Below are 26,354 nucleotides of genomic sequence, written 5' to 3'. Positions count from 1 at the left end.
GGATACACTACAAGAATACAGGCGTTCAAGGATCGGTATTCAAATAGGATACAATACCTCAAAAAACATGGCGGATGAGATAGATGTAACAAACACAACCTAGGAAGCAAGATCCAAGAGAAGGGGGGCAGTATTAGGTGAGCAGGATAGGAAGAAGACAAGGACCACCAACCAGAAGGGTTTTAAAACATTTTTTCTGTAATAGGTGAATTTTTATAGAAATTTTTACTTGAAACATGATTTACTTAAAACTACATTTTTCAACATAAATGACCTGTTTTCTCAGAAACTACTAGGTCTATCTGCATGAAATTTTTACGATACATTTCAGGTAACAGTGTGATGATATGGAATTCCTTTGATTGAGTTTTCTGTAATAGTTTATTAAAAAAATAATAATAATAAAAATAAATAAAATGTCTAATTCTTGTTTTTAATTTTAGAAGTTTATAAAAAAAATATTGTTTTTCTATTAGATATTTTATCATCAAAACGAATCAGTGCACTCAGAAGGAATGCATAAACATCCTGTAAAAATATCACATTTCTATACCTAGTATGTTCTGTGATAACAGGTCATTAATATTGCTGTTTTAACATTAGTAAGATAGGGCTTGACGACTCCCTTTAATAAAAGTGAAAAAATGAATATAAGAAACAGAAAAGAAAAGTGTGGGTTAGGAAGTGGATAGGGAGAAGTGAAAAGTGTGCTTGATGCTTTCAGCACTCTTATGTTAGAGGTGACAAATGAAGATTCAAAATCGTTTTGCAATTTCATTGAAAATATTCAGTTCATAGTAATTTACAGCAGAAAATTGTATTATACACCATATTAGTGTGGTGTATAATTTAATACATTATTAATTATTAGTAAAAGTTCTTGTATAGTATTGTGGAATATAAAGTTACAACTCTACTGTTGTAAGTATGGAGTAATAAAGTACAAATGTACAAGAAATCTTTGTGACTAATAACTGTTACAGCTCACTACACTTGTAATGTATTAGACCATACTTTTGTAGAATAGGGTCCATGTTGGATGCTGGCCTCTTCATTGCACTTTTGGTCGTCCAAGGTCTCGCTTCCCACAAGGATTGTAGTGAAATAGCCTCTGAGGCAGCCTGTTACTGGGCGTCCGTGATACATGTTCATACCCGTTGTTTCTGTATGTTGATATGGTATCAGTGATGCAGTTATGTTTAATTCATTACTGTTGTCGACATTCCATTTGTGATCATTAGGCCTGTGACATTGGAGCATGTTTACAGTGAAAGGAAGCCAATTCACTACAGGATATACACGGAGTATGCAAGTGTATGTGTGTATGGAGACGACACAACCGCCGTGGTACAGTTCATTCAAGTATGATACAAACTGTCGTGAAGTGTAGTGCGCTCCGCAGTATGGCTCAGAAGGAAAGAAACACGTCTTGGAAACTAGAATATTTAGTTTCACAGTATGGTGCAGATGTATTTTGCATTCTAAATAGCAATCTGTATTGTAAACTTTGCAATGTCAGCATTATGTCTGCTAAAAACAAGGAATATAATGTTCAAAGGCACATAAGTACAATGAAACACAAACGGCTGGAACAGTAAATGTGCAGAAGGACCGTATATTAAATTCAACATTTTATGAAGACATGTGTAAAGCATTTATACCTGCCGACAAACCATTTAACAAACTCGCAAATACGGCATTCCGCGAGTTTTTACAGAAATACACTAGAAGAGAAATTCCACATCAGACTACGTTACTGAAGTAATATGTCGAGAAAATTTACAACACATGCATTACTGAGATCAGGTGTAAACTAACAAACCAACACATCTGGTGTCAATTGATGAGACGACGGATGCTGTTGGGCGGCATGTAGTTACTGTGATTGTTGGGGGCCTGGATCCAGAAAGCCCTGCTGGATCATACCTACTGTCGTGTGATGTGATAAATGCTGTGAACAATTGAGGCGCACAGTTCCAAAACCCTCTAAATCCACTTTTTCACCAAAATTATTTTTTATCTCTTTATAGTAAGAATTAATGCACTCTATTGACCTATATATCAATAATGTTCAAAAGAGCTCTACATATAGTGAAAAAATTCATTTGAAAAATAGTTACTATTCCAATATCCTCTAAATCCAATCTCTTACTTACTTACAAATGGCTTTTAAGGAACCCGAAGGTTCATTGCCGCCCTCACACAAGCCCGCCATCGGTCCCTATCCTGTGCAAGATTAATCCAGTCTCTATCATCATATCCCACCTCCCTCAAATCCATTTTAATATTATCCTCCCATCTACGTCTCGGCCTCCCTAAAGGTCTTTTTCCCTCCGGTCTCCCAACTAACACTCTATATGCATTACTGGATTCGCCCATACGTGCTACATGCCCTGCCCATCTCAAACATCTGGATTTAATGTTCCTAATTATGTCAGGTGAAGAATACAATGCGTGCAGTTCTGCACTGTGTAACTTTCTTCATTCTCCTGTAACTTCATCCCTCTTAGCCCCAAATATTTTCCTAAGCACCTTATTCTCAAACACCCTTAACCTATATTCCTCTCTCAGAGTGAGAGTCCAAGTTTCACAACCATACAGAAAAACCAGTAATATAACTGTTTTATAAATTCTAACTTTCAGATTTTTGGGCAGCAGACTGGATGATAAGAGCTTCTTAACCGAATAATAACACGCATTTCCCATATTTATTCTGCGTTTAATTTCCTCCCGAGTGTCATTTATATTTGTTACTGTTGCTCCAAGATATTTGAATTTTTCCACCTCTTCGAAGGATAAATCTCCAATTTTTATATTTCCATTTCGTACAATATTCTGGTCACGAGACATAATCATATACTTTGTCTTTTCGTGATTTATTTTCGAACCGATCGCTTTACTTGCTTCAAGTAAAATTTCCGTGTTTTCCCTAATCGTTTGTATATTTTCTCCTAACATATTCACGTCATCCGCATAGACAAGAAGCTGATGTATCCCGTTCAATTCCAAACCCTCTCTGTTATCCTGAACTTTCCTAATGGCATATTCTAAAGCGAAGTTAAAAAGTAAAGGTGATAGTAATCCAATCTCTACTTTTCCAAAATCCTCTAAATACCATGCGACTTTTCCAATATTCTCTATAACCAGTATTTATTTTTTGCATATTCTAGTAGTGTAGGCCTACTGATTGTGAGATCTGGCACTTGGTATGCCTTATCATGTTTTCCCGCAGGTAGAGTCTTTGGTAGATTAGAAAAAGAATAAGGAAAATAAATACGATCACTGATTCTTCTGAATACATCAGAATTTATGTAGAAGAAGGAACTGTTAAGAAGCTAGTATATGATGTTCCTGTCAACAGCTGGAAGGAAAGGAGTGACACAGGTGCTGAAAGCATTTTCAACTTAGCCCCTTCTAAGAGAATTTTCTTCAAAAAGGGAAGTCAGGTGTATTAGTGAGAGGAGAATGCCACTATCGTAACGATTTTGGAGTTTACCGAAGTCTTTTGAAACGAGGAGAAGCGATCCATGACTTGCAGTTGCAAAGAAAACAGTTTGGGGTGGCAGTAATAAAGGAGAAAATTCAAGATATTGATAAACTTTTTTCAAAATATTTCGGTCCTTTGTGGAAAACAAACAACGATCTGGAATTTTATGCCCATCTCATCAATGAAAATGGAGAGCAAGCAGAGGAAGCAGAAGAAGACGAAGGAAACATTTTGGTTACCTAAATCTGTGCTTCATTGGCTGGTCATGATAATATCTTTGAAAAATATTGGAGTGAAAGAGGTCAAATGACTTTACTGTCAAAAGCCTGGCATTAGAAAACAACAACAACAACAACATTTTGGTCACCTGAAGCTGTAGGAGTAAATGTCAATTTATAAAATGATGGTTCAAAGTAAACCCTGGACTGAGTTCTATTTTTTATTGCTGGAATTCCATTATGATATTTGTGATTATTGCATACATCTGGAGATATTTTTGGTCGATGAAAGTAACGACCTGAAGCTGTAGGAGCAAACGTGTATTTGTAAGGAGATTGTTCAAAGTAAATCCTGGACTGAATTCTATGTTCTTTATTGCTGGGATTCCATTGTGATATGTGTGATTGTTGCATACATTTGAAGATATTTTTCTCTTGGAATTCAGCTCAACAGTGTTCTATTAAGAGTTGAGTAATGATTACTTTCGTATGTATTCGAGCACGTAGCCCACCATATCCAAATTTGTAGCATGATTATAGGTTATTTTCTTTATTTTATTGGGTTATTTTACGACGCTGTATCAACATCTAGTTTATTTAGCGTCTGAATGAAATGAAGGTGATAATGCCGGTGAGTCCGGAGTCCAGCACCGAAAGTTACCCAGCATTTGCTCGTATTGGGTTGAGGGAAAACCCCGGAAAAAACCTCAACCAGGTAACTTGCCCGTACCGGGATTCGAAGCCGGGCCACCTGGTTTCGCGGCCAGACGTGCTGACCGTTACTCCACAGGTGTGGACTATAGATTGTTTCTTGAGTAATTCTTTATCTTCAATCTGCATTCTTATTTACGTGAACAGTATAATAATCAATAATATCCTTGTAAAGCTTCTATAAAAAAATATGTTAGCTGAAATCTACTAAGGAAGAGACGAGTAAAGTGCTTTGTGTGGAGTGTGCCATTGTATATTTGCCGGCCTGGATGGCTCAAGCAGTAGGGGCACGGCATGTCTCTATCACTTGGCCCGAAAGGTTGTGGGTTCGAGTCCCGCCTTGGGCATGGGTGTTGTGTACGTACTAGTTTAAGAAAGCGGAAAACAGAGAAAGAGAAACGAAAAAGGGGGGAAAGAAAAAATGGATAAAGGGGAAAAAAACAAAGTAGAGTAAATTTCTACAAAAAAAAAAGAAAAAAAAAAGAAAAATATGGGGGCAGAAACATGGACATTACGACGAAATGAAGAGAAACAAATAAAAGCATTTGAAATGTGGATATGGAGAAGAATGGAGCATGTGAAGCGGACAGACAGAATAAGAAACGAAGCTGTGTTGGAAAGAGTGGATGAAGAAAGAATGATGCTGAAACTGATCAGAAAGAGAAAAAAGGAATTTTTTGGGTCACTGACTGAGAAGAAACTGTCTACTTAAGGATGCCATGGAAGGAATAGTGAACGGGAGAAAAGTTCAGGGCAGGAGAAGATATCAGATGATAGACGACATTATGATATACCGATGATATGCGGAGACCAAGAGGAAGGCAGAAAATAGGAACGATTGGAGAATGCTGGGTTTGCAGTGAAAGATCTGCGCATGGGCAGAACATTTATGATTGAATGAGTTGAAATCTTTGTTTTCATAGGCTTCATCTCGTGTCTAAAACTTGACATATTTAAAGTTCCTTTCCAATATCCGCTAAATACATTTATTCCTTTCCAATATCCTCTAAATAAAGATTGAGTTCCAAAACCCACTAAATACAAAAAAGAACATTAATTTTTGGCAATATGGTTTATAATATTTATATGAAAAATTATATTGATGTTTTCTACTTTCAAGTTAAGTTCACTAGAAAAAAAAATCAGTCATTTCAAAATAAAAACAAAAGCAGTAAAAGTTTTTTTCGTTTCCTGAAAAATTTGCTCAAATCGATTTAGAGGGTTTTGGAACTGCACGCCTCAACTACAATATGTAGGGTTTTTCAACATGCAATGCAATTATTATGGCCATCAGGTATAGAGCATGACAAGGTACTTCTGATTGTTACCGATGCAGCATCCAATATGTTAAAGGCAGTAAACATACAGAAAGATGGTATGCATCACATGTCTCGCCCGAACAGCAGAGGAGGTTAGACGCCATTCAGAGAGATGTATGTATTATTCTCTTCTGCAGACTGTACAGTACAGAGTGCTGCGTACTCTGTGTACCTATATCCTGGAGTGAGTTGGCTTTCTTTCACTGTACACATGCTCCAATGTCACAGGCCTAGTGATCATATAAAATATATCCGACCAAAGGTCTTAGGACTTCTCATTTCTGCACTTCTATTCTTTGAAGTTGTCAGAATGTTAAGGTTCATGTTTCTGAGCTATATTACAAAGTTGGAATTGCCATGACTTTATAACATTTCGAAATGTCTCTGGTAGACTTTTTTATTATGTCTTACTAATAAAAACTCTTATACAGACATTTAACTGTCTTATACTTACACAATGAATAACTCATTCATAATTCGTATGTAAATTCCAATAATCACTACATATGTCATGTATAACAATACCACTGTTACATAGCTATGTCATAGTTTCGTCATTACTTCATTACAAAATGTGATAGAATAATAAAATTGTGGTTCTCTATTGCATCCGATTCTGAGCGTTAGTGTGCCACGCTAAGTATCGACAGTACAACTGGACCTGGTCGATTACCACATTATATTTTGGTCAAAGAGTATAGCTACAGCAATATTATTCTAATTCTTCTGTGCTCCTTGGTTTGTTCTTCTGTGGTTACAAGGCAACCATCATCGTAAAATGACAATCTATACAAACAGCTGTTAGAGGGGTGCCCATTTTTTTTATCTCTGTACAACACTCAAACAAGGGATTTCTGTATATAACTACTGCAAAGCAATTCCCATGTATAATTACAGGCTGTTTATACATCCATAGCTTATGCATGGTTTATTAGTAATGTTTTCTGTCCCAACTCTACTTAAGTCTCCTATAAAAACTATATATGGTTTATTAGTAAGACCATATATCTCTGAAATTTATGTAAGAAAGCCATTCTAGATATTTATCTAAATGAACTTACCAACTTCGATATATGTTCATAGCTTTCCTGGTAAATATCCATGTTACCAGTTTCGGTAAGGAGACGATTAGCCAGTTCTGTCAAATCCGTTAGTTGCTGTTGGTTTCCCTGTTGACCATCATCTTGTCCAGCTTTCTTTTGCCACCATCGCTCTGATGCTGACATAGTTTTGTTGCCTCCTGAGGAAGTAATAGTTCTAATTTTTATTTTGCATTAAAAAATTTAAAAGACCATAATTTAGTGAAGAATAATAAACAGAGCTACCTCTGATTGAAGTTCTGGCTGATATGTACATCTATTATCAGGCAGTAGGTACATCACTTGATGATATGTATCAGAGGAAGATTAATTGTTTGTATACATCTGAAGTCTGATTAGTGTAATATGTAACTAGTCAGCGATGTATGCAATTATCTCCTGGCCTAGATGCCTCATGAGTGATGCTTTATGGTGTCACTTATGAGGTTCAGACCTGTCTTCGGACAGTTGACTAAACCACAACAATAAGCAGATCAATATTAAGATATAGAGATTGTATAGATAGTTTAAGAAGTAGGAGGAAAAGAGGAAAAAATGGAAAAAAATGGAAAAAATTGGATTTGGACTGATAGATTCTGCCCTTGGGCAGACAATTACGAATGAATGAAATAAACAGATACATAGAAATTGAAAATAAGGACTGCATTAATAAACAAGGTAAAGGAAAATATAGTAATGGATTGTCTGCATCATACAAAATGAATTCAAACATGATTTGAGAATATCTTAGAGAGAGAAAAGTGTTGCTTTAAGAAGAGCACAAGTTGTATACGCAGTATTGTAAAAGAACGACTTTTATAACCATATATCATATTTTATTGGTTGTGAGAAACTTAAGGTAACATGAACAGTAATTTATTAATACTTTAAAAAAATTTACAAAATAATATTCCCAATAATTCTGAGAAACGACAATATAAACAAGTTGAAAACAGGAAAACAGAAGTCCGTAAAGAATTTAAGAATAGCATGATAGCAAGATTTCAGAACCAATAAAAATGAAAAGAAAAATGTGACTGAATTGTGATCTACAACGGATATTAATGCTTATTTTATGAAAGAGAATACAGCTAGAATATATTCATGAACAATACAATTAATACAACATTGTATGATGTTACGCTTACGAAATTATGGAAAAATTTAAGATCATAACACATTATATAAGTACTGTACCACATGTCTGGCTTATAGGTTTAATATTACGACGTTTTATAACTTTCACTGTATTAAGATTCCAATTCGAAATTGTTGTAAATATGATGATATCTATGACAATTTATGAAAAATACCATACTTTGGTGCTGGTGTGGTGTGCATGATCAGAATGAGCAAAGATGACGATATGAACACCTCAACAGAAATTGTTCTGCATTCTTTCACTGATGGAAATGAAATCTGTGAAGTGTAGACAACGTGCATTTCAGAATGAATTTAACTTTGGCATCACAAAGATGTTCCTACCTAGATGTGAGCATAGTTAAATGGGACAAGCATTAAGAGAAATGGGCTGTATTGTGTCCGTGCATGGAATGCATAGTAAAATAAAGGTCTTTGAGAAAAAAGTGGAAAGATTCACACGACCTTTGCAAAAATCCTAAGGAAGTCAATTCGAGCCGAAGCATTCACTTGTCCTCCATGCTCACTGGATCTTACTCATCTGAACTTTTTCCTGTGGAATTTTGTGAAGGACCAAGTGTATCATGTACCTCAGGATAACTTCAACGATTTTTGACACAAAATTCGTCAAGCTATCCACAGTACAAATGTTTCTGAATATCTGGTTGGAGGTGGAGTGCAGGTTGGATATCTGCCATGCCACTGGGGGGGGGGGGGGTTGCACATATGAAGAGGTGGATTCCAAAGTGTCCTAAGTTATTTTTTTTTTTTTTTTTTTAAGATTTTAACTTGCTTTATTCACATTTTAATTTATCCTTTTCCAGTTTATAGGGCTATTGTTAAATTTATTTTACCATTTTTCGTCATTTCTCTCATAACTTGTCATTTGGACTTATGCCAGTTTGGAATCCACTTCTTCATATCGAAGTTCCTTGAGTGTGACACAAAATGCTTGAGTCTCTGTACCAGAATACACGAGGTTTGCCAATAAATTATGGTAACTTTTTAAATTCTGTTGAGTCTAAATCGACATTTTTGTGTATCCTAATCACGCACACTATGCCAGTGCGACGATGTGGTATTTTGCATGAAGCCACAGATATCATCACATATACAAGAATTTCGAGTCTGAATCTAAAATCTAATACAACTAAAGTTATAAATAGCTATGATGTTAAACCTAAGCTGGACTCACTATATTATAAGATAATGGTACAAATGCATAATGCAAGAACTGTAAACGTTTCAAATGCTCCTAGTTGCTTCTCTTCACTTCATCGTAATGTCCATGTTTCTGCCCCATACAATGATACACTCCACACAAAGCACTTCACTAGTCTTTTCTTTAGTTCTTTCTCCAGAGGTCCGCATAAGATGCTCCTTTTCCTAATAAAAGCTTCCTTTGCCATTGCTATTCTCCTTTTGACTTCTTGTTACTGCTTATAGTACATCCCAAGTATTCGAAGTTGTAAACTTGCTCTATTGCCTCATTTAGAATTCGCAAGTTTACCTTCTTTATTTTTCTTCCTATGACCATGGTCTTCGTCTTGTTGGCATTTATATTCATTTCATATCGCTCACAGCTGTCATTTAGCTTTAGTAGCATATCCCTTACTATCATCTCCTCATCTGCTAACATTGTCATATCAGCAAATCTTATACACTTTATTCTTCTTCCTCTTACTATCACTCCGCCCATGTTCTGAAAACAGTTCTTCACTAAGTCCTCCAAGTAGATGTTGAACGGGGTAGGTTATAAAGGGCATCGTTGATGTACTCCTCTTCCTATTTTGCTTCCTTCTGACATTTCTTCTCCTATCCTGACTTGACTCATTTCATATAAAGGTTACTGAATAGCCTCTGCTCTTTCCAATTCACGCCAATTTTCTTTAGGATCCCCATCAATTTCGTCCTATCCATTTTGTCAAACGCTTTTTCTTGGTTCAAAAATACTATAAGAACTTCTTTATTCTTCTCTAGGTATCTTTCGTTGATTGTTCATAGGACTCCAATTGCATCTCTCGTACCTTTTCCCTTCCTGAAGCCAAACTGCTCTTCTTTCAACTGTACTTCCATTTTCTGATTATATGTATACTTACATGAAGTACAAAATGTTATGATGTAGTACAATTATCACAAGGGACCATACTTTGTCCAACGAGGTTATAAGATTAAGTATTACTGGAGTTTTAAGTAGATGACGCGAGTACATCTAGCAAGCGAAGTACTTGACAGATTGCTCACGTGACTGTGTTCGGCAGAACAAAACATGGACTACTTTAACAATTACACTAATATTTACAATTTAAATTATTTACATTATGTATACTAAACTATGCTATTTATATATATAATTTGAACTGGTAATGGAAATTACGGGACAATGGCTGAATGGATTTTAATAAATGACCCCTCATTTTGAAGCTTGAAGCTCAAAGTTTTTCAGAAAAATAGTAGTTTTCAGTGAAATGTCAGTTTTCCTACATAATTTTCCTATTTTCCAAAATCCATCTTTCATCAGTTTTGAGAAATAATTGCATTTCAAAATAAAACAAAACACACACTACAATAAACTACAAGCTATTACACGAAGGCCATGATCTGCAGCATTGCTGACATATTTAGAGTTGAAATTCAATTGGTTATTAAAAACTTCAAGATTTACTAAAAATAATTTACAGGTCTGATTCTCCGGTGTGTAATTTTCTGAGTATAGCTGTGTATTGGATATTAAAATCTACAAAACTTGAGGTGGTTTGATGACATCATTACCATTAGAAATTAATTATTAATATAGTTAATGCCATGCTGTTAATATATCAACTACAAAACTTGCGTAAGATAATAATATTATTATTAAAAATCAAATATTTTATAGTTATTAATAAAGTGGGTTGGGTCTTTTTCATATATTTAATTATTTATTTCTCAAACTATTTATTTATTATTTAATTATTTTTTCATATATTTAATTATTTATTTCTCAAACTATGGTCCGAGGACCACCTGTGGTCCTCGAGGTCTGCCCTTTTGGTTCTTCAAAAAAGACAGAAAAAAAAATAAAATTCAAACGAATTTCTTATCACACTATAGCTGAAAATCTCAGTTTGGAAATGAACCATGGCAATCGCCTTTCACTTTTTCTCCCAGTACTGACATTTTATGAAATTTATTACCCTACTCGTCTACCGAATTCGCACTCTACCCTCAGCAACAAAAGAGGGATGTAAAGCACTATGAACGTGGTGTTTCTCGCCACCTTTTCCCTGCACATCCCGTGTCTGTAACCCAGCCAGGGACCACCCGAATTCATAACAGAGGTCCAAAGTACCGAATCTTTTCATGTATTTATGACTTTCTTAATAGTTTTGCCGACACCCAGTCTGCACACTGAAATGGTCACATACTGTACGTCGTACACCAATAATAGAACGTGCCAAATTGCATATTTACTTGTTGGAAATCAGGCATGTTTCTGCATTAATTCTTTTTATTTCTGTTTTTCCAGATGACGATATAAGAAATTTTAGACTCTGTCTATTTTAAAATCCGGGCAAATCAGATCCAAAAATTCAAATTACAATACTTTTCTAATTATATTTTTTGTACCCAATCACAAGTAACTTAAAAAGGTGGTCCTCACTTCAAAAAAATTTGAGAAACGCTGTGCTAGAGAAATTATGTAATGGACAACTAACGTCTACTTTTAAAATTCCCTTAAAATGGGAATGGAGATGATTGTAACTATAAGGGAGATTTAGATGCTGTTGTGGAATGTGGTTGTGAAGATGTTATTTTTGTTTGTGAGGATGTTGAGTTAGAAGAAAATAATATGATGGCGCTGATATAGGCCTACTACATTGTAGGTTATGTTACCAAGTGTGTAAGTGTAGTAGTAAAGTGTGTTAGATGTTGACAAGTTTATACAGTGATCAGACATTAGAATATTCCAGTGATACAGTAGAATTGAATAATTATTTAAGAATAATAGACAGAGGAGGACTCATGTGGCGCACACAAGTCGTAACAAATGTGACTGTACTTGCATATAATGTATTCCAGTGTTTAATTTCGGACAAATATGAGAGCGACTTCATTAATGCAACAAATCAAAGGCGTCTCTTGAAAACATTAATATGTGAACAATGTGAAAGTGTTGGTAATAGTGGTAACTTTACAGTGGGTGATTGCGAACATTCCACAAGTATGCTAGTTTCTAGAGCCACAACTAGATTGGCTAATATTCTAAAATGAAACAAGATAGTATTGCCGGTGCTTCAGGAACAAGAAGAAAATTGCAGAGTTTCACAAAAAAACAGGTACCGATAACAGTGTGTATTTAAATGACATCTCATGAATAACTATACTGCTTCTACTTCTTCAGAGAACTGCGCATTCCTGTCAATTTTCTGCTTTCTTAACTGTCGTTTTTCTGTACTAACAGTAGTAAGAAATGAGCTTTGAATGACTTCCGCCGAATTTGGAATAGACATCGACTGACTTGAACTGTCAACATAGAAAACAAAAAATCACTACTTGTTTAAGAGTTCCACACTCAATCGCTTTCACCTTCATCTTGACAATAATAAAAGCCTAACCTAACCTAACCTAACCTGTCACTAAAATCCTAAACTAATCTAACCTAACCTAACTTGTCACGGATTCGCCTATACAAGACATAACAAAAGCCTAAACTTTCCTAACTTAACCTGTTAAAGTTTCGTATATGCAAAGCATAATAAAAGCCTAAACTAACCTAACCTAACACTAAAATCCTAAACTAACCTAACCTAACCTAACTTTTCACAGATTCGCCTATACACGGCATAACAAAAGCCTAAACTATCCTAACCTAACTTGTCACAGTTTCGTATATGCAAAGAATAATAAAAGCCTAAACTAAACTAACCTAACCTAACCTAACACTAAAATTCTAAACTAACGTAACACAGATTTGCCTATACAAACACCCTAAACTACCGTAACCTAACCTGTCACAGATAAGTACGCAAGACATAATAAAAGTCTAAACTAACCTAGCCTGTCATAACACTCTATTTTCTTACCCCTACACACTTCCCTGAGGTATGAAAATGGCCGAATTTCTATGCAAACTAGCGTGAAACGTTTGTAATGTCTCGTAAGTTATGTTGGTACGACATGTAAGACTGCTGAACATGCATATATCCACAATAGGAAAAGAAGTCAATCAACTCTCGTTTAACAACCGCAGTACGTAGTAGTAGTAGTAGTAGTAGTAGTAGTAGTAGTAGTAGCAGCAGTAGTGGTAGATAAAATAATAATTATGCTGATTACTGTCTTGTTAATATAATTTACTATTAACTAGAGTAAATAACGCCAAGCACCGCTATTAAATATACCCAAGAGAAATGGCATGCAGAGCATGCCCCGTTTGTATGACGTCACGATTCTGCTATCCAGTCCTGATAAAGAACTTATAGCAAAGGCCCCGGCAGAACCCTATGAATGAATGAGTGTATGCCCTCTTGTTCTCTTTTGTATCCACTGTCCACGTAGAACTATGTCCTGACCGGGAATCGAACCCATGCCCACTGGATTTAGAGTTAGACTCGCTGACCCCTCAGCCACAACGGTGGACTAACTCTGGAATTAACTATCACTGTCCTGGTGGAGTGGAAGAGAAGGCCTGATGGCCTTAACCTTACCAAAATAAATAAATAAGTAGTAGTAATAATAATAATAATAATAATAATTATTATTATTATTATTATTATTATTATTATTATTATTATTATAAATAACCCACACTTGTTCTCCTTGTCTCCTTAGCAATTTGAATAATAGTTGGAGCAAAGGCTAGAGAATCGTATAGACAATTTTTTTTTTTAATGAGAGATTGTGACCTTAACAAATCAGTACATATACTCTTTAATAAATTTCCTCTTATGTAATAAAGAAAATTTTCTAACTAATTAAGCCATACATAGCACTAATACCCGCAGAAAGAATGATTTTCGTATACCATTATCAAATTTATCATGCTATCAAAGGGGAATATGTTACATGGCAATAAAAATTTTCATTGGTCTTCCTGAAGACATTAAGAATCATAACCAAAACCCTGCATTATTTAAGGTAAAACCAAAAAATTACTTAATATCTCACACTTTTTTATTCTGTAAATGAATTCTTGACATTTCACTGTACTATGTAAATGTTTTAGTACTATTAAATGGTAAACATATTGCATTGTATATATGTTATTAAGGTACCAGTATTAATTCTGTATATATATTTCATATTTGCATTTTTATATGTTAAACGTAAGAATTGGATATGTTAGGCTATATTCTATGCTATAAAGCAACTGTAAGAATATTATGGAAAAAATTAAACTATCTGCCTGCCTTTCTGCCCATCCATCTGTCTTCACCTTGATCATCTTGTATTTTCTTTGTTTCTGTATTCTCTATTTTCTCCATGTATTTTGAGGAAAAAATGTTACATTTGTTCGTACCAAATTTTCTCTTTAAAGGACAAAACTAAAATTCTTTCAAACATCTATTATCATAATACACTGCTCTCTTAAACTGACTGAGCATATTGGGAATTCAATAGATTTCCAAAAATAGGCTATGAAAAGTTTCATATAAAACAATGGAAGATAAAATTAATGTGCATTAAATTGTGAATTATTTGAAAGAAACATCATATATTCTATGTGACAATGTCATAAACTGTGAAGGAACGAAAGTACTTGCATAATATCATATGAAATATACACTGTCTACATATCGAAATAATGGTCTTTATACATTGGGAGGAAAAAACAAAACAAGAAAAATATATATTTTCGCTGCCAAACACTTCACCATTCTATTTCATCACATTCCTCTTAAGACATTCAACTTCTTATGTAGGGTTCCAAAACAATTAACAAGTATGAAAAATACGTTCGTTGTATCCTGGCAGTAATATTAATGCAATTTTTACACACCAAAAAATGTTGTAAAGTGACTTTTCAATACATATCATTACAGCTTTAAAGTAGCTATTGAAGTAATGTTTATAAACTACAAACAAATATTATATGTAGGCTACAGATATACTAGGCTTGAAGATTATGCCAATTGAGACAAAATACACACATATGGAGTGTTGACAAATTTATACAGATGGATTTCTTGTATCATATTCAGGAATGCAGAAACTGGGATGAATATGCCCTGTCTTTTCATTTGACTATTCTATAGGAGAATATACAACAAATTTTTAAGTTACTGCTATTTACATATTACTTACAAATGGCTCTTAGAGATCCTGGAGGTTCATTGCTGCCCTCACATAAGCCCGCCATCGATGTCTATCCTGAGAAGATTAATCCAGTCTCTACCATCATAACCCACCTCTGTCAAATCCATTTTAATATTATTCCCCCATCTGTGTCTAAGCCTCCTCTAAGGTCTTTTTCCCTCTGCCCTACCAACTAACACTCTATATGCATTTCTGGCTATTTATTTATATGTTTGCAAAATTTCTTATATAGATTTAATAAATACAGTAACAAATATAAATGGCACTCGGGAGGAAATTAAACGCAGAATAAATATGGGAAATGCCTCTTATTATTCAGTTGAGAAGCTTTAGTCATCTAGTCTGCTGTCAAAAAATCTGAAAGTTAGAATTTATAAAACAGTTATATTACTGGTTGTTCTGTAGGACTGTGAAACTTGGACTCTCATTTTGAGAGAGGAACACAGATAAGGGAGTTTGAGAATAAGGTTCTTAGGAAAATATTTGGGGCGAAGAGGGGTGAAGTTACAGGAGAATGGAGAAAGTTACACAACACAGAACTTCACGCATTGTATTCTTCACCTGACATAATTAGGAACATTAAATCCAGACGTTTGAGATGGGCAGGGCATGTAGCATGTATGGGCGAATCCAGAAATGCATATAGAGTGTTAGTTGGGAGACCGGAGGGAAAAAGACCTTTGAGTAGGCCGAGACGTAGATGGGAAGATAATATTAAAATGGATTTGAGGGAGGTGGGATATGATGATAGAGACTGGATTAATCTTGCTCAGGATAGGGACCAATGGCGTGATTATGTGAGGGTGGCAATGAACCTCCAGGTTCCTTGAAAGCCAGTAAGTAAGTAAGAAAGAGTAAATAAATTCTAATTATCAGATTGAAGGGCAGCCATACAGACTATAATCTTACAACAGATCACGAAAAAGACTAAAATAGCCTACAAGATTTAAAAAAGATGCGTTATCTAACTAAACTACAGAAAAAAAAATAGTTGTTTCCTTCCCATTGTGACATGAAAGAAATGAAACAGTAGACTTTTGGCTAAAAAGAAAACTGAAATTTTACAACAATTCAATAACAATTATTCTGTAAAACAAATAATCAGAAGTAAATTCAGATCTGCCCAAAACAATAAAATTCGGATGGAGCAAATGATACTACCTGGAAATTTTGAATGGTTAACCCCAAGATAATCCCTCAAGGGCCTCATAAATCAGGTTGATAACAAGTCATGTCACGATTGTTTGACAAGCCACCTGCACAGGATAGGAATTTCTTATACATCAGCCCGTGTATTGTGTGATGCAAATGAAGAAATGAACGTGAAACATGTCCAGGGATGCAAAGCATTGCTAGAACAAGATAACATCCTACAAATATATTGGAGTGCAAGACAGCGATTGACTTATTGTCAAGTGCCTAGACACTGGACCAACAACAATATATCACCTGTACAATATAAGTACAACATTCGTATTTAAAAATATGTAACATTCAGAGAGGTAAATATTACACTACAACCAGACTTGCAATCGAAGCTCATGCTGTAAACCTGCTGCATTCCCATGTGGGCTGTATTTTATAATTTGGGTGCGCAACTTGAGTCCATAGCTTGAATAAAATCGATTACACATGTTACACATCGGGTGATGCAAGCAACATGATGCACGGCACATGGAGCATGACACATATCGCCATGTTATTTGATCTAATGAGTCGTTCAGTATTGAGTCATCGGATGATGAAGATCTTACGCTATAGTCAATAATAAGAATGCGAAGATAAAGGTGTAGGTTTTGGATTCATTGGTTGAAAATCGTGGTGCTTGTAATGTTTTATTGGTAGAGTTAGCATAGCATCCAGACAAATTCACAGAATATTACAGAATGTCGAAAGAATTATTTGAAGATGCGACAAATTGTGAATATTCCTAATAGATGGAAAACATGTATGAGTATTACACAAGCACATGGAATTTTCACTCTGATTTCTGTTGAAGACTTGGGTAGAAATAGTGTTGGTGCTAGGGTTGCCAACTATTTTTGAAGAAAATACGGGAGACTAAGTGGTCTACAATATTTCACATAAAAAATTTAAAAATTATTCAATTCAATTAGCGGTACTAAAAACAATTTTATTCTACATTTTGGCAGTTAGGCTTAAATTAAAGTATTTTGAGATATTTTACCTAGCGTAATAGTTTCAAACAAATTGTAAAAATTCCCTACATGAGTAGTTGAAGTTGACTGTGATTTGCAGTTCTGATTTGATTAGATGTGTCGCGTTCCTGTTTCGAACATCTGAGGATGGTGAGACCTCATATGTGAATATATGTATATATCAATGTTAACAGTATTCAGAAACTGTTGTTGAATACGGCCATAAAGTTATTTAAATATGTGCTCCTGCATATATGACTTACCGGTATATGTCTAAAATGCAGGTAGTAGGCCATTGACGATACAATGAGGAGAGTTCGGCTGGCACTGTGGATCGTGTCCCAGAATAGCTCAGTTGGAAAGAGCGATCAGCACACAGAGCTGAGAAGTTCTGGATTCGATTTCCAGTGCTGGAACGAATTTTTCTCAAAATTAATAAGTATCTACATGTTGACTACTAACAAAAAATAGTAGTCTTGATTATTCAATGAGGATGCGAGACCTTATATACGGATGTATGTATATATCTGTTCACTTACTGTTCATAAGAGAAAACACTCTTTGTATAAGCTTAGATGCACATTTCAGTGCATCTCTGGAACAACAGAATCCAACATATAAATCACCTTCAACCATGTAAAAATTAAAGTTTCAATTCATTTTTACATTATGCAAAAATAAGGTAGAAAAAGGCTCGAAGAGAAGAGAAATGCTGAAGTCAGGAGGTTGTTAAAAATTGGATGGTGCCGTATGTTCAAAAATGGGCGAACCAATGTCCATGATGAAGAGAGAAGTGATCGACCGAGTATCGTGAATGCAGACCTGATTCATTTGGATGACGAAAGGATTAGAGCAAACCGCAGGTTTACCATATCAGAGCTTAGTGAGGATTTTCCACAGATTAGTCGTACTCTTCTGTACAAAGTGATTACCGAAGATTTGGGCTACTGGAAACTTTCTGCCAGATAGGTGCCTAAACTTCTTTCTGAGGAACAAAAGGCTCAGCGGATGGGAGCAGCACTGTCCTTTCTTGAGCGTTACGAAAGAGAAGGTGATGCTTTTCTCGATCAGAGTGTGACAGGAGATGAGACTTGGGTGCGGTATGTGAATGCAGAAACAAAGCTTCAATCAATGCAGTGGGGCCATACTCACTCCCCGAAAAAATTTACAAAGTGTCGTCAAACACTTTCCATGAGGAAACTTATGGCAACTGTCTTCTGGGACAGAAAAGGAATTTTGCTAGTGGAGTTCTTGGAGAGGAATGCCACAATTAATGCTGAGCGTTACTGTAACACACTAACAAACTTGAAAAGGGCCATTCAAAACAAACATCGTGGCATGTTGTTATCTGGGGTGATTTTCCTGCATGACAACGCCCGACCGCATACAGTGCGTCGTACTGCAACCAAACTGCAAGAGTTCAACTGGGAAGTATTGGATCATCCTCCCTATAGCCCAGATTTGGTGCCTAGCGATTACCATCTCTTCATGCACATGAAGACGTGGCTTGGCTCGAAGTGCTTTAACGATGACGAAGAGTTGAAAACCAGCATCATAGGTTGGCCGAATTCTATGATTGCGGAATTTCAAAGCTCGTCAAACGCTACAACAAGTGTCTCAATGTGACTGAAAACTGTGTGGAAAAATAAATTAAAGTGTACAATTTCAAGCGTATTGTAACCCAATTCTGTAACGTCATTCACAGGTTTGTAAAAAATAAACGGAAGTTACTTTATGAATAGCCCTCGTAGAACAAAGATACATATTGCTTTTTTATATAAAAACATTCTAGTATCCCCAGAAAGAGTAAGTTACATAACTCGTGCTCAGAGGGCATTCCACATAATGTTAAGATATTTTATTAAATAACAGAGTAAAAAGTAAAAAAAAGGAAAAAGAAAAAAGAAGAAGAAAAAACACATATCACAATAATTTAAATTTTCTCTCTAAACAGCAATTTTAATTGATTTTTTTAAATAAGGAGCATTAGTAAATTGTGTATTTGGGAATTTAGCTATTAAGTTATCATGTTATAAAGCCTTGGACCGAAGTTGCTACTGTGATTATATGCTACAGCTATGATACATTTAGGTTCTGTTAAGCATAATATATGTTTTCTGATCTTTTGGTTTTATATTTATGTCAGTGATGTCAAAGCAAGCGCATTTTTCTGACCTTGACGTCGTGCGCAGGCATCAAGCGCTAAGTTGGAAAGAGAAGGGTTGTGTATATGAATAAGCAGCCTATAGGATTAAGAAAACACTGGTGCACAAACTTCAAACGGAACGTGACATTTTATGTCGTTATTTTTATATGGCTTCTTTCTGTTTGATATTATCTATATTGTTTGTAAAACAAAAATACTAATACCAATTTCTTAATATTGCAGTTGTGTTTTAAATGTTAATAACATAATAAAGAGATAAGAAGGAATATTCACATAAATTCCATAGTAGTACAACTATACTGTACTAAATGGATTAAACATGTCATTCATAAAGAAAGTGATATCCCAAAAAAAGAGATTGAGTATGACATGACAAGTTGTAATTGATATTGATGATACCTTTAGCCCTATAAAAATAATCAATCAACTAATCAAAAAAATATTACAGTACAAAGCAAAGTTACCTAGATGCAGTATATGTTTTAAGTGTAACTAATATTCCATAACAAAACTCTTATCGCATTATGCTTTTAAGGTGATATTGGTGAGCAACTTCCTATCATCAGAATATTAAATTATTTTCTCGAAACGTGCTGAAGCTATAGAGCTGACATTTTTACAACACATGGGGAGGTATCTTTTGCTTATGATGTAACAGTAGTTGCTTTGTTAATAATTCATTTCCATGCGAATATTTTCAAAACTTTTAATACACTATCTTCAGTAATACGCATTTACGGTATATTAAATTAACGAAAACATTCTGTAAGGCTACTAAATAAATAGGCCTATATCTGAAAATTTCACTTTTCTACAAAGAAAGTTGAGAAAATACGGTATTTCTTTTGGACAAAAAAATCAAACTTGTGAAAAATGAACATTAAAATTAAAACTTATATTTTTATAATGCATTTATACTTCCAGACAAATCTAAAAATTAACATGGATACAGTTTTAATAAGTTCTCTTCCCTTTATCTATTGAATCAGTGCTGGCCATCCCTGAACATAGCTCGGCCAAGCGGCATATACTACTTCTTTCGTCTGTCTCTTTCCTTTCCGCTGTAAACTGCTCAGGCTCTCCTCAGCTCTAAAGCGCGCGCTTGTTCCTGTGGGCATCAATTGACATGACTGATTTATGTGAATATAAATTAAATATATTTCGGTTTTTATGTACGAAATTCAATAATACATTGTTATGAATTTGATGGAAGTCAAATACTTTAAATCCTGAATACAACAGTTCTGAAGGGTAATCAAGAATTTATTAAGGCATAATTTTATTATTCTTTTCTGTAGCAGTTATTGGCATGAGGGAGGTACTATTAGCACTGTATTAACTTCGCACTTTCTTAAACATCAACCATAGTACACCAACTATTTACTTTTCTTACACATACTGCTACCACCACTAAAAAGTTTTGATCAACACTTCAACCATTAATGCTTCATTATACTACTCTGATTGCTCTCTGCAATTCTTTTAGTTGGTTATTTAACGACCCTGTATTAACTACTAGGATATTTGGCATTGATTGTATTGGTAATAGCGTGATGGTATTTGGCAAGATGAGGCCGAGGGTTCGCCATAGATTACCTGACATTCGCATTCGTCTTATGGTTGGAGAAAACCTCGGAAAAAAGTACCAGTAATGAGCACAAGCTGGAATCGAACCCATGCCCAAGTGCAACTTTGGATCAGCAGGATCCTTGTCCTTGTAAGCTTTTTATTTGTTATACACATTAATGGTAACATTTTCACAATTCACTTTTTTGCTTTAAAAACCCAACAATTATTGTGTCTACTTACTGACTGATGTCCACGTTTGTCTTCAGTGATATCGTACACCGCATCATAGAATAATGAATCCACAGAGAACTTGATTTCTTCTTTTCACTTTTCATTGAAAAATATTCCAGCATAAACTTTTCAGAAATATTCTCTACTTTTGTTTTTTACACCACTCTTCAAACTTCTTATATTCCTCTTCATACCTCTGTCGCGATTTTGTTGGAATTAATAAATCAGTACAGCTGTTAATGCAATACCATTGACACTTATATTTATAAATAGTCATGGTGACAATACCGACAATAATATTCTTCAAATGTTTCTTGTACATGGCCCTCTATATGAATCGATCACCTACAAAGCAAATGTATATAGCTTCAAATGTTTCTCGTACAAGCCCCTCTATATGAATCGATCACCTACAAAGCAAATGTATATAGCTGGCAATAAAAATTTTACATTTAGACAATATTCAATTTTAGATTATTTTTTTTTAATCAAAGTGGATAAAACTTTGTACGATACACATGTCGTAACTTCATATTACAATAGTAGACTGGTTATCAACTCGGCCTGCAGCCTTGTTTGGTTTGTTGTGTGCATTTATAATCGTTAGTTGAGTGTTTAGTTTTGTGTTGTGGGTTTATAATCGTTTTCTGAGTGTTTCATTTACACAGAAACATTTGCATAGACCTAAAAATAGTGAAATAAGTATAGTTGTAGTGTTCAGTTTATTTATAGTTGTTATATTTAATTGGCTAAGTTGTTAATTATGCCTAGGAAGAAAAATATTAGATCTGTACTTAGTTCTGCTCTGAATGAAAGAAGATGGGGTCCTAAAAGAGTGAAACAAATTGAGAAAAATTTCTCGTTTTTCATGAAATTGTTTAAAGTGACCACCATCAGCATCCAAAAACTATTGATGCCGCCGAACTGCTCCACGAACTAAGTTCTGTAATGTGTCCAGTGTCATAGCTGCACATGACGTTAAATTTTGATTTGTTCTCGTAGCACATCCAGTGTAGCTGGCGTTTCCTGATAAACAACATCCTTTAGGGTCCCCCATATGTAGAAATTGGTGTTAGGTCTGTAGCACCTCTTCGACCTATCCATTAAGCTACAATTTCCCCGAAAATGAGAATTTTATCTGAATTTGTTCTAAAGTTATTTATAAACAAATAGTGTATACATTTTTTGGGCTAATCTGTATTTTAAGTCATGTTATGTTACACTGCATGTATTAATATAGTGCAATGTCTCTGCCATAGTAATCAGCCACTGTACACTCACCTTGCTGTACAGCATTCTCTACAAGCATCGATGAATCTTTGATGGCACGACGAAATGTCAGGTGTGTTATAGGACAAGACAGTGGATCTTTATAGAAATAGAATTCCTTTATTTTTATATCAGACATTCTTTAAACAGTGAGTAGGTCTTAGAATGGTAACAGAACTAACTTCAGATCAAAAATGAACAAATATTTTAAATATCTTAATATCAAATCTTTTACCTAATATAAAATAATAACTTGTTCAGTAACTAACAGAAACCATTCTTTCAGTAACAATTATCTTAGTAGATTGCCCTTAAGGCGAAGATATTTGAGCTTTAGTTTCTTTAATGATAGATAATTAGAAAAAATTAAGGCTCTGTTTTGAATGATGTAACAGGCATGACATGGAGTAACAGATCTGACAGGTAACAGACATGACAAAGCAAACATAAGCATGTGCGAACCTAAAGTTTTTTTTTTCTTAAAAATCTCCAAAATAGCAACTTAGCTACTGCACACGTGTACTATTATGTCCTCTTGATCTTGACTTTATATCCTGTTATTTGTGGAAAACACAACACTAACAGATCTGACATAGTAAAAATGCATGCTTAGACTAAAACACAAAGCAAGAGTATGACACACAAACTCGCCAAATCAAAATGGATGAACATAGCAGTACAATCAAGATGGTTTTTGTGCATCATCTTGGCTTGTGCTAACACCTGTGGGATTTATTTTTCAACTGTGTACCCATAGGAACAGAATGGTGTAACAGAGCTGACTGATTTACTGGACTAGAGTAATTATGCAATCATATACAGTGAAACCTCTCATTTACAGACATCGAAGGGACGTAACAATCTGTCTGCATCTGGGAGGTGTTCTTTATTGGGAGGGAGGCTCCCCAATGTAACAGTAAATTTATAATAACTTATACATTATGTATTTCTTCATGCTTTAAATGAAATGTATTACTGTAGTTTAATTCTAAATATAGTATACTACAGTAAATTCTTTGCAACTTTCAACTACAGTAGATAAGACTGAAAAAGTAAAATACAGTACTATGCCATGCAATTTTATTCTAGGTCTACAGTTATGCAGTACTGTAATTTACTGTTTTCAACTTAACCTTTACGTTCAGGTGCCATGTCTCTCGAAACAGAACAACTGATTGAAGTGAAGAGAATAATCCTACTAGCCCTATCATGTGTCGAATACAATTTCACCTTGGACCCATCAGACAGGTTAAATTTTATGACTTTGTTTATCCACCCGCTTCCAGGCAACAAGGGGTAGCCGGTTGGGCTAGTGGTAGCCTACGAGACCCTTATTGTCTTCTTTCATGGTAAGGAATTTCTGTACAGTTCTCAAAACTAAATTTTCCATTTTTGTAACACATTAGGTTTTGAAATCAAAGTTCTGTCCGCAGTCAGGAGGTAAAGCAAGCTTTAGAACTGTGAAACAGCTGTCCGTGTCCGTGTCCATGTCTGAGAGTGTCTGTAAATGAGAGTTAAATTGATCATTATTTCTATATTATTTCAGTTGGGACATAAAAATCTGCCCTATATGAGGAGTGTCCGTATCTTGGAGGCGTCCGTAAGGAGAGGTTTCACTGTATAAGGAAACATAAATGAAGAAGTTTTGAAGAAGTTTTGATAATATCAAATGTTCATAATTGATTAAATGGCGATCTTACTCGTGTTAATTGTGTAAGCATTTGCGGCTTACAGCTGTTTCGGTGCTTCTTCACACCATCCTCAGAGCCTACTAGATCTCGGCGTCATCTCGAACTTCGCTGCCTGTTGTGTGGGTGCGTTTGATGATTTAATCAATTATTTATATTCAAGTGTTAAAAGTAGTGTACGAAAGATTCAACATGGATCAAATGTTTCTTTAATTTTTTTTTTCTCAATTACATTATTAAACAGTGCTTTATCTGTACATAATCGTGCTCCATTTTAAATACTTAACTAGTATGAACACGGGATTTTAGCTGTTACTGTGAGAATTTTATTTTATTCTTATGAAATATTTCACATCAAGGAAATAATTCTTGTGACGTTTACTACATTAGTATTGAAACTACTCACTGTTAGGAATTTATAACTCTATTGTTACCGATGTAAATGCAATAATTGGAAGGATATGAATTGATGGACCTCATTTATTATACAAATTCTGCAAATGACACTTCTACAACCTAAAGAAAGAAAAAGAGCTAGTGGCGTACTAGTTGGCATCAAAAGAGAATAACTTTAACCTTCAACATTATTAAACAAATGGCTGAGGAAGACAAATCTGAAGTAACGAATATATTATGCAAATCTGACTTTCAGGTAGAAGCTCCCTGTGAAGCAGGCATAATATATTCATTACTGTAGGTACGTTAACAGAAAGCCACAATTTACGTCACACAGAATTGTGTGCACTCAAAGTTGGGTTTCTGGCGTCTTGTCAGCCCATTTGAGTTGTGTGGATATAAAGGGAAGAATTGTGACGGTGTCTTGTATAGTTCCTGGAGTAGCTCAATCAGTAGAGCATTCATGCGCTAAGCAAAGGGTCCCACGATCGATACCCGGCCCAGGAACAATTTTTCCCTTGAAATTATTCACAAATCTGAAATTTGTAAAATAGAACTTTGGATAAATAACACTTCAAAATGTATGGCATATACCCCCCCCCCCAATAACAAACCCAATTTGGACAATATAGTAGTTACACCAAAGACTCTCATAATTGGAGACTTCAGTGGTCATTCTAAAGAATGGGGATATGTAGGCATCAATTCTGTTGGCCGTTCAATAGAAGATTTTCTTAACACCCAATCAATCCAATTATTATTCAACCCAGAAGATCCTCCAACATTTCTTCATTCCCATGAAACATCTAATCCAGATTTAACTCTAATATCTTCAGACATATATAACAAGGCAAGCAGGAAAGTTTTGGAAGACCCTGGACTTGGCCACAGAATCATTGTTACTTCTATTTTACTACCATCAGAAACCTACAAACAAATCTTATAACAGATGTTCTTGGAATTTTAAAAAAATCCAATTGGACTAAATTCAGAGAAGACCTAGAAAATAACCTCTCCATTAATATGAACGAATCCCCAGAAAAATGTAACAATATAATTTGTGCAACTATAATACCGGTACTAAAAGGAGCAAAGAAATGGGTGCCCCGAGGAAAGATCCCAAGCTACAAACCTTTCTGGACAAAAGATTTAGAAACATTAAAAAAAGATTATTTCACACATAACAATAAATATTATACACGAACTGAAGGATTACCAATGGGTTCACCTATATCAAGTATATTAGATGAAATCTTCATTCATAATATAGAACAAACACATATCTTTGAAAAATATTGGAGTGCAAGAGGTCAAATGACTTTATTGTCAAACGCCTGGCATTAGAAAACAACACAAAAAAAACAACAACAACACACATATTAAACACTGACAACAACAAACACGCAGAGAGAATAATGTACTGGCATCGATATGTAGATGACATACTGTAATAGTCCTATATAATGGAAACAAAAGACAAATAGAGAACCTACATCAATAACTCAACAAAATACATCCCAAATTAAAGTGTATAATAGAAACAGAACATAACCAAGCTATAAATTTCTTAGACATCATCATAACCAAAACAAATAACAGACACGAATTCAAAATATACAGGAAGC

The 26,354-nt window shown here is 34.8% G+C and overlaps 1 protein-coding gene across 5 annotated transcripts in view; it reads right to left on the bottom strand.

Annotated features, from left to right (window-relative positions):
- The window catches only part of LOC138710204 (CD2 antigen cytoplasmic tail-binding protein 2 homolog), a 110,226-nt gene that overhangs the window by 57,648 nt on the left and 26,224 nt on the right, over nucleotides 1–26,354 (bottom strand). For 4 of the 5 annotated variants that reach the window (XM_069840854.1, XM_069840852.1, XM_069840853.1 and 1 more), the window contains one exon: nucleotides 6,797–6,975. In XM_069840854.1, the coding sequence (XP_069696955.1) occupies nucleotides 6,797–6,975 (179 nt within the window). Of the gene's footprint in view, nucleotides 1–6,796; nucleotides 6,976–17,672; nucleotides 17,820–26,354 lie in introns of all 5 variants that reach the window. The other variant, XM_069840855.1, reaches the window with a different exon arrangement.

The sequence above is a fragment of the Periplaneta americana genome, chromosome 12 (genome assembly GCF_040183065.1).
Source record: "Periplaneta americana isolate PAMFEO1 chromosome 12, P.americana_PAMFEO1_priV1, whole genome shotgun sequence".
In the NCBI taxonomy this organism is placed as follows: domain Eukaryota; kingdom Metazoa; phylum Arthropoda; class Insecta; order Blattodea; family Blattidae; genus Periplaneta; species Periplaneta americana.
This window is presented reverse-complemented; position numbering and strand designations above follow the sequence as displayed.